This window comes from Pyrus communis, chromosome 10, assembly GCF_963583255.1.
Source record: "Pyrus communis chromosome 10, drPyrComm1.1, whole genome shotgun sequence".
Classification (NCBI taxonomy): Eukaryota; Viridiplantae; Streptophyta; class Magnoliopsida; order Rosales; family Rosaceae; genus Pyrus; species Pyrus communis.
The window spans coordinates 4,556,395-4,566,956 of NC_084812.1; the positions used below are offsets into that span (position 1 = coordinate 4,556,395).

At 35.5% G+C, this 10,562-nt stretch overlaps 1 protein-coding gene across 1 annotated transcript; it reads right to left on the bottom strand.

Annotated features, from left to right (window-relative positions):
* Window positions 1-7,114: 7,114 nt before the first annotated feature.
* On the bottom strand, window positions 7,115-10,562 carry LOC137746921 (beta-glucosidase 12-like). Its single transcript, XM_068486931.1, has 13 exons — window positions 10,355-10,562; window positions 10,093-10,162; window positions 9,859-9,917; window positions 9,646-9,721; window positions 9,437-9,514; window positions 9,190-9,277; window positions 8,832-9,087; window positions 8,553-8,668; window positions 8,244-8,461; window positions 8,118-8,149; window positions 7,921-8,023; window positions 7,642-7,750; window positions 7,115-7,557 (listed from the first exon to the last, which is right to left on the bottom strand). Exons 1-13 carry the CDS (start codon window positions 10,532-10,534, stop codon window positions 7,329-7,331), a joined length of 1,614 nt encoding a protein of 537 aa, XP_068343032.1. The 5' UTR covers window positions 10,535-10,562; the 3' UTR covers window positions 7,115-7,328.

Here is a 10,562-nt window from a genome sequence, read left to right on the forward strand (position 1 = left end):
TCCTAAGTCCCTTTTTGACACCCATTTAGTGAAATTTCAAAGTTTTAAAGCGGTTGACCATCGGGGCGTTCCGGTTGACTTTTTTTAGGGTTGATCGTTGACCTTTCATTGATTTTTTACAAAAATTGCCCGGGACCCTTCTCAACGTATTTCAACAAGCTGATTCCGAATCCGCCGTCTGTTTCCCCAAATTCAAACATTTTGATAGAGTTTTACTAATGGGTTCCAATATTATGCTTAGATGCGATTACTATTGGAGACTCTGGCTAGCCTAGTTCGAACGGTTGCAACCTCGCAAGTAACTGTGAATGGGTCTTTTCTTTTATATAGTATATACATATTTATTTGTTTGCATTTATACATTTGAAAAAGAATTTACTACGTATGCCTAGATTAGACTAATATTTACAAGAATTAGCGAAATGACGAAATTTACGAAATTATTTCGAATCCTGCTAGATGCACAGGTATGTGTGGGATGTCTTAATTATATTTACGACCGCAAATATTATATGCTGATTAGAATTATCGAATCACTATGCCATGATTTTATTTATGTTATCTGCTCATCGTTTGCTGCACTGGTGTTAGTACTTGCCCGGGTCAGGGCCAGGCTTTCACAATTAGGTGCCAGTCATGTCGTACATGTTACAATAGCCAACTCCGACTCATATGTGCTGCACATAACGCCAGTCTTCACGTGATAGTAGTACTAGAGCGTATATCATTGTTACACCCAATCCTATTCATGTCAGAATACCTCTGCATGAACCCGTGTTGATGAGCACTCGATATGATATGTTTGCTTATGTGAGATTATACAATTACTGACGTCATGCACTTATTTACGAATTATTATGCCGTATTGAATTCTTGTGATTTTGCAAGCTACGGTAAGTATTTTCTTACTATACGTAGTATGTATATTTTGGAAACTACACTTGTTTTACGGCAAGGGGTTATAATGTTTTCAGAAAGGTTTTATTAAAACTTTATTTTTAGGCCCACTCACCCTTGTTTTTCACCCCTCCAGGTTTTAGAAGCTGAGCTTTCGTATCGACGAGGATTCTTGGCAAACATCGGTATTGGAGATTACCTTCAACGGTATAATTCTCATCCTACTTTATTGTTCTTTACTTATACTCTGACGTCACATGTGAAATGGGTTCATTCCCGCTCACTAGCGCACTTTTACATTTAGGTACTTTTAGGTTTAAATTTAATCACATTTTCGACATCACTACACTTTATGGCTTCTTCACCCTCAAAATGTCGGCCAACATAGCTCAATTCGAAGTCCAAGTGGACATTCCGGGTCGTGGTGTGTCAATAGTTGTTTATATTAATGAGATTTTAAATAAAATCCATAATTTGTGGGATTTGAAATATTAAAGGATAGAATATACTCTCCACTACATTGTATGTATATATAAACAAGAGTACATATTTTCAACACTACCAAAAAAAAAAAAAAAAAAAAAAAAAAAAGGATACTAGGCTAAATAACATTATTAAATTTCTTCAATTAAACTTTACTTGGATACATTATCAAATCAAATGAAATATAATGTACCCATATAAGTTTAGAAAATGGATTAGGACAAAAATGAATGGATTTTACATTAAAAAATGGGTACAATATTAAAAAAATAATACATTTCACACGTAACAAATTGATATATTTAAGAATGGGTACATTCATGATTTAGACATTTAATTTTATTTCACACACATCCCTCTCAATTTTTGGCATTCAAATGAAATGAATTAATGAAGATTAATGACAAAAAATTAATAAAAACGTGTGAATATCATTAACCTTTTTCAAACTCATGCTTTAATGGCTTATGTTAATGCATGTAGCATATACAGCTCACTCAATTCCAAAACAGGTTAATATTAATAAATAACACTTTTTCTGCTAAAAATAATAAATTAGTTCTATCTCCTCTACCCCTTGCCTGAAAGGCTCAAATTTCACTCAAACCCGTCCGAACCCTAAAATGGGTGGCTTTCAATTCCTGTTCACAGGTGCTCCAACGCCTCCAATTTTGATTGGGTTTTGTTCCTGGAATCCATTGAAGTCAGATGGTAGTGGTGGCCCTCATCAGAACATGCAGACTTGCTAGAATTGACGATCGTGCACCCCGCAACGCCGTCAGTGTCAAACCCCACGAAATGGAGCCATTAACTCTCGGATTTGGAGTGCAAACTGAAGAAGGGCAGTAGAGGTGTTGTTCTTAAGTGGTGGTTGGCTTCGAATCGTCGGAAAACCGCCTAAAAAGGCGTCGGAAAAATTACAGGACCCGGGTCTGCAACCGGATCGAACGCGGGTCGAAAACTGGGATCCAGGTAGGGTGGCTTTCACTCCCCCTCATTTCCCTCCTTTTCCCCTCTCTAATTGGCCATCGCCTTCCTCTCTCATTTCCAATTGGATCTCTATTTCCTTTTACCTGATTTGGGCAGCCAATGCCTTTAATCTTAACTTCCCCCGCACCTCTCCTTCTTTCCTCCCCTTTATTTTAACTCCTTTAACCTTTAACCCACATGTGGAAATTGAATAATTCTCACAATCTATAGTTTTACAACTTCAAACGTCTGTAACTATACCGATATAATCCGAACTCACAAACGATTTTCGCCTATACTTTTGTACCAACGAGTAATACATAAATGCGCTAAGTAAGTAAGTCATACGTTTCTCTACACGTTGGTCAAAGAAAGTCAAAACATTCATCTCTAGGGCATTGGGCATAAATTCATTCTTTTAAAATTTATAAAATCATAGAACTAGGGACGGGTTGTCACATAATCTCATGGTAAAAAATTTGTGTCTAAATTCTGAGAATTGTAGAATTCAGATTCCCATTGTATACTAAAAGTTTTCTAGAATCAGAGTAAGAATAGTAACAATGTCAAATATGTTTTTTACCATAAGCCTTGTGAGTCCTTCTCTAGAAAGCATTTATGCTAATAAGCACTTAACTGTTCAAACCACCAGTTTGCATTTTCATCTTTGATGTCGTTTCTAACCAGAGATAACTTTGAAAGTTAATGTGTGCAAGAATTGGAAACTTAATACATGTTAAAGAATTGGACCATCTTAATTAAATTCCCTCTAACTAAATAAAATTTAATATGAAAATATTAGCAATCACCTACATGAATGGAGTTTTGCTCTCAATATTTTGCAAATGAAAATACACACTAAGAGAGAGATTCAGTTAAAAAAGTACCGCATAGAGATATGTAGTTTTTTGGTTTTGAATATTCTGTAGTGTATCAGTATTAGATGTACTTGACTAATCAGCGAGCGCGATGTCATGAACTATTTAATCGTTTGTGTAAGCCAAGACAATAGTAATCACACTACACATTCCAGACCCCCGTAGTTACTCAGTTGTGTTCATTTCATTCCTGAACAATTCCTGATGTCTCTTGAGTGCTCTAAAGAATTAAGTCATTCAAAAAATTTTCATTTGAACTGCCCCATTCCTGACTCAAGTAGATGACTTCACATTAAGAGTATCCTACAATATCCCACTTGGATTTTAAGAATTCGATTTGAATTATTAAAAACAAAGTTTAACATAATCTCACTAGTAAGCAGTACTGTTATTATCAAGACATCAGTGAGAAAGTATATCTCCATGGTGCTACTCCAAATTATCATAATTTAGTTGTCCCATTTGAACCCAGATCTTTGAATCTCCAGACAACTTGGGTTTCCATTATGGTGACTCTTAATTACGGGCCCTTAACCCGTTCTCCTTAATAATTAACTTACTCTCTAGCCAAGCCATGGTACCACTCGGTTGACTATCTTTTATGGTGTGCACTCTCCTTTTAAGTTCTTAAAAAAATAGTTGTTCTGCAACGTTAAGTTCTTCAAAAAACATATGTTACGACTTACAAAGTAATTTGCTAATAAGTTAATAATAATAATAATAATAATAATAATAAAAAGAAGTTGATAAAAAATCTCTAAGATAACCTTCTCAATTGTGGTTGCTTTAAATGCTACCATTAATTCATTCTTTTACTTAAGAAGTAAGAAAAATATATATAAAGATAGACCCCTATTTTTTAAGCATCACAAAGCCTCCATAATCCAGTCAACATCCTTACATGGATTCCTAAACTCACTAGTGGTTCCATTACATTACTTCTCTCTCTAGAAAGTGCTCATCATTCTGTTTCCCAGAAAGAAAGAAAAATGTAATCATGATTCTCCTTCGAAAACATTTGCAAAAAAAATTCAACACAGTAACTGTCAAAGCCATTTTTAACAAAATAAAATTTTAATATGAAGATATTAAATAGTTCTAACACTTGCAACCAAAATTGTAAAACTTTATTTTTTTCATTTGAAAATGCTTGTTTTTATTTCCGAGAACTCTATAGGCTTATTAGTTCCGTAGTTTGCTGCTGGTGTTTGAAGGATATAGGCTTATGATTTTAAAGCCCAAAAATATCAACTAGCAAAGTCCAAACAGAAACGACTATATCGGATATGAATTTGTTTGGTTTCCAGAGGGACTTTAGTTCACTTTATGATTTTTGAGTGAACTAGTCAAACTGTAGCATACCCACCCATACGTATAGTTAGCAAGTAAGCAACAAACATCCACTTAATTTGAAACAAAATATTCCATTTTTTATTGGTAAAATAAATAATCCTAAGCCAAATTCATTCGGATAAATCATTCAACATTAACCTAACATTATTCATTCAGGTAAAATAGATCGATACATCTCATAAACTGCCATCCAACTTTGGAATGCAACAGGAACAACGGATATTTTCGTGTGAAGCAATGCTTTAGTCACGATGATGAAACTGCATTTTGAACATGCCCCAAAAACAGATCCAACAAAAGTCCTAGGATACTCCAGCTGTTCTAATTGTTAATCTTTAATTACAATGACTGGAAAATCAAAGGGCATGAGAACCCAATGCATGAGTTGGGTTTTCTTTGTATAATCCCCTCCAAAAGATATCCTAACAATAGTTCAAATGAAGTTCAAAATTCAAAGCAATTGAAGAGCAAGACAGAGAGATGAAATGGTGTTCATGCTCATAGCGGTGCGGTTTTGACAAAATCCAAACAAGTATAGAATCATAGTCGGGAAGTGTGATGATATTCGATAACAAAAAACTCTCAATCCGAAAGTTGATTGCTTCTTTGAAGGAACGGGTTCTGAATCTCTGATTGACATGTAACCCCAAGAAAATGTTGCAACTACGAACAAAGAATTCAACTTAAATGTGAGAACCAAAACCACATAGAAAACCAAGTACAAAAATTTCAAAAAATAAGAAGTGAAGCAATAGAGGCAATGAGTTGAATCACCATTCAAATGTGATTTCAGTTCGGCATTTAATCAAACTTTTTATAGGCGAATACAAGCTCCGCAATCGAAAACCCACAAAATAAAAATTATGTAAGCACCAAGGATTATGTGTACCATCGTATTTCATTTCTTGCGGAGGCGCACTTATTTCGGTCTACCTTACTCTGGATAGTTTTAGAGTAAGCTGGAGGAATATGCAATTCAGACTTCTTCATGTGCAGATATCCAAATCCATAACGGCCAGGTGATGTAGGATTCGTTCAGATTCATGAATTTTTTTCTTCTTACTTGATGTAGTATGCCCCCCGTCCTTTTCCATTACAAGTTAGTAGTGGAGGAGGGCAAGTGTGAATTTGTCACGCAGTGCTTTGCGAGTGACTTTGCTTTTAGCTTGTCAGAGCGGACTTGAATTGGTTAACCTTTAGGTTAATCATTAACTTGATCATGACTGTGTGTATCATGAACTCATAGGTTGTTGCGGCGCGTTATGCGTCGTTTAATATTAGTTTGGGGAAGAACTTGAGGAATTTTGCAGAGGATATGAATGGTCAAACGGCAATAACGTTTCCCACATAGCTCGAAATTGAGTTCTGCAAAATTCTACAGAATGCTAACATCCACATATTCGTGATGGTGTATAAAAAGAAACTTAGTTTGCTTCGAGAAGGTACAATTTAATATGTCAAGTTGGCAGTGTTGTTCCAATGTGTTGCTTGGCCTGGCTTGCCGCCCAGCTGCTTAGCATGCCAATTTTGGGATTGTTCTATTTTATGAAAAATTGGAAAAATAAGAATATTGAAGCTCTGCATCGTATCTTTCCAAGTGTATATGGCATGTCACTGAGAAACCCTTGAAATTTTCGTTTTTCCCTAGATGTGCAGTTCTGACAAAAATGCAGTTTTGCCTGTTTTTAATTGAAAAATTGGAAGGATTGATCGTGTAGAAAATTATGAAAGTTCGACATTATAATTTTCAGTGTCTTAGCATTTTTGTCCAACTAGACTTGTGTCCAAATTCGTATGCAAAGTCGATTTTCTGTTAAAAATCATCCAAGAAAGAATGGTGTGATGTGTGATATATCGTGAACCATTCTTGACGAATAGGCTATGGTGGGGCATTAAGGAGATAAGTTCTCCATGGACGTGTCTACGGGTAGACCGCGGCGAATATGACAGAATATGCGTGTGGCAGAGCATTATCTTTAGTTTCATTGGTTAGAGTATTTATAGATGTCTTGAGAGTTCTTGTAGGGAAAGTAATCCTAATTAAATTGGGAGACTATCTATGAGGAAATCTACGATAAGATATCCAATCTTCCTAGGATTACATTGCCTATTTCCCAATATATCCTAATTTGACTTGAATTAGGGTTTTCAAACTTGGTTGGCAAGGAATATCTTCAATGGGCTTAAGCCTAGTATGTCAGACTAAGAATGTAGGACTATCTTCACGGGCTATGAGCATTTTGATCATTTTTGCTACCCAGGTGCCATGTGTCATGGTTTTAGAAAATTATGGTCCCCCACACTTCAAGTGCTTTTCGATGATTCACTTGCATTTTTACTAAAGATTGATTCCAAAAACATTTTCACTAGAAACACTTTCAACCATTTTAAACAGTTCCAAATGAACCCTTAGTATATTTTGGTTAAGGAATCACGAGCTGGTATAATGTGGCCTAAGGCCATTGATTATCTATGGCAACTTTTCGGTCGAAGGCCACTGAGGGTAAGTGTTCAGTTTAATTGAATACTGAACATTCAAAAACATTTATTTTCATAAATAGTACATTACATTCATATGGAATTCAACTGCGGAAGAGGCACTAGCCATAATGGCAGTACAAATATAGAGAGACACACACTAATAACTTATACAACAAACTCATAACGATTTGTTGCAACTTATTCCAAATCAGAAGGAGTGAAGTTGAAAAAACTAAAAACAAGCCCCACAACATTCATCGTTTGAAGTTACACTTGATAGAGAAAATCAGAGTCTCCAACATTATTGGCCAAAATATTTGAACTTCCTTTGCGGTTCTTGAGGAAATTTGTGAACCAATGGGTCGAATTTTTTGGGTACCTTTGGAGTCCGTCAAAATCCACATAGTTAATACCAAATCGAACTGTGTAGCCTTCACTCCATTGAAAGTTGTCTAAAATTGCCCATGCAAAGTATCCCTTCACATTACTACCCTTCCTGCACCACAAAATAAATAAATGATGACTTGATATCACTATAAAATGCAATATAGTCCTAATTAGTATTTCAACAAGCACTTACTTGATTGCTGCATGAACGTAACAAAGGTGGCGATTGTAGTAGTCAATCCTAAATGGATCATGGAGGGCATCATCTAGTGATAAGTTGGAATCATTGAACTCATCAACACCTGCAATATAATTCAGTACATATGTATTTAGTGCTTTCTCTCAAAAAGAGAGATGTAGTTGGTTTTTAATTTAGATTTGGAATTACTCATCTGTATTTTACATCAATATATACATATATATGTCAGAAATTAAAAAGTGAGATTAAGTGAGGCTTAAAAGTGTCAATTACCATTCTCAGTAATGTAAATGATTGGATCACCATACTTATTCTTCGTGTAGAGTATAAAATCGTGAATGCCTTTCGGATAAACATATAACCAGTCTGAAGCAGCCTGTACTACCATTTGAAGATATATGAGATTGTTAGGAATTGTATAAAATTAATCCTCCAAACACAAATAACTTAACCTAAAATTTGATGCGTACCTGAGGACCAATAGGAATGCCATCACGTTCAGCTGCCATAACACATATGAATGCGATCAATATTAGAATGTAATAATTCTAAGATATTAATTAATTAGTCGATAAAAGGTTTCCATTTGTACTCACTCAGTGTAATAACATGTGGATCGTATAAGTAACTTGCAGGTTTAGAATAATTCTTGGGTACATCAGTTGCATATAGAGCAGTATAATAGTTCAATCCAACAAAATCAAAAGACCCAATTAACATCTTGGATTCTTCTTCCGTGAATTTTGGCAATCGTTCTTTAACAAGGCCTCGCATGGTGTACGGGTAGTCGCCTCTTGTAATTGGATCCATAAACCTACAAAGATGTGAAAATTCCAATAATCAACTTTATAAGTCATAAAAAGGAAATATAACCCACTTGATTTATAAATTAATAATACACTTGCCATCCAAACATAAAATCCATAGCTCGATTTGCAGCATCTATATCTTCCTTTGCATCTGAGGCAGGCTCAAACCAATGTGACAATAGTGTTATTCCTATCACCCCATTTTGATATGCCTACAAAGAAAATTCAGAAAATGATTTCATGTAGTACCATACAAACTCCAAACTGTTTACCTCGCTATACAAAAGGTTTCCTCTTGTGGTGGAACCTAATACTAGTGACTCAGAGAGATTTCAGACCCATAAAAAAGGGAACTAACTAGTTAATTCATTATACCTGAAATTTATCTTTGTACACTTTTACAGCAGCTGCATGAGCAAGGAGTTGGTAGTGTGTTACCAAATAGGGTTCAGTAGCCGAATCTCCACCAAGGCAGGTTGGGTCTTGCCAAGCAGAGCATCGTCCCGGTGCGTACATCCCGATTGTATAACCATGGTTACTGATGGTATATGGTTCATTCAATGTGATCCAGTGCTTCACTCGATCACCAAAAAGTGAAAAACAAAGTTCTGCGTAGTCTTTAAAGTCATCGCTGCGTGTCCAAATTTCAAAACATTTTTGTTAGATGTGGTACGTTTTTATTTAATTAAGCAAATGACCAATATTACACTTAGGATAAAATTTGTTTACTTACACAATACGAGGGCTTAACAAACCACCATATGCATCTTCTAACGCTTGGGGAACATCCCAATGAAAGATTGTCACAAATGGCTGTATGCCTATATATAACATTATCGGAACCAAAAAAAAAATTAATAGTTTGATTCAATATTGTTTTATGAGGGCACGTTATTAAACTCTAATTATATATTAATGGATGGGATGATATATGAGATTAGATGGGAGGGATGATATATGAGATTAGGTAGCTTTGTCACCATTGCGAAGGAGTTCATTGATGAGATTGTCGTAGTATTCAATTCCCTTCCTGTTGACACCCCCACTTAGCGTGCCATCTAATAATTAGAACAAAATAATCAAGTGAGTTAATACCTATCTATATATCGAAATCGAATTAAGTAAAACAGGTTAATCCATGAAGTAATTGGTCCCAAATCAAGTATATGGAAGCGGATGTCAACATTACTTGGTAACAATCTGGGCCATGAGATAGAGAACCTATAAGCATCCAACTTCATATCCTTCATAATTGCTACATCCTTCTGTAATGACAAGAAAGGCATACATAATTATAAGAAAGAAGCTAAAAATTAATTAAGGATCTCATGGTCAATGTGCTCTTCAACTTCACAGTGGGAATTTAGGGTTTGGAGAATAATATTATTCCTTGATTGACAACCTTATAGAGGTGGTATTGATCAATGGCGACATCTCCATTGCTGTGATCATCGATTTTTTCTGTCATTAACCATAAAAGTTTTTATTATTTAGAGCATAAAGATGGTAGGAATCATAGAATGAGAACTATTATATATGTCCATGTAGTGCATGTATAGTCCATATGTATCGAAAATATACAGACATATACTACATGCCCGAGCGTAATTGATGATAATATGTAGAAGACTATAACCTGGATGGTTGTGGGTGAAGGTGTCCCATATGCTTGGTCCTCTACCATCTACGTTCCATGCACCTTCTACCTGAAATATGCATATGCACATTCAAACTGAAGATGTCAATATTCATGCTTGGAATGAAACTGAAATGTGCATGTGCATATATATATATGCTATAGTTTTTCTGACATTGAAATCAAATTAGACCTATGTGATTATATGAAACTCAAATTAATTAAAGGGTAATTAAATAGCTAAGCCCTAGCAGGGACTGGCCTGGTAAGCTGCTGTAGATCCACCAAAGACGAACCCTGGTTTTAGAGCATCAAACTTGGTCCTGTCAAGTGAGTTACAGACAATGGGTTTATCTGGCTTAGCAGCTTTGGTGTTTGTCAATGCAAAGCCATTGAGTAGCAAGACACACAAGAGCAAAGAGCCTAAATCATGCATTGCCATAGTTAACTGGAGGGGTTTTGGTGATCGA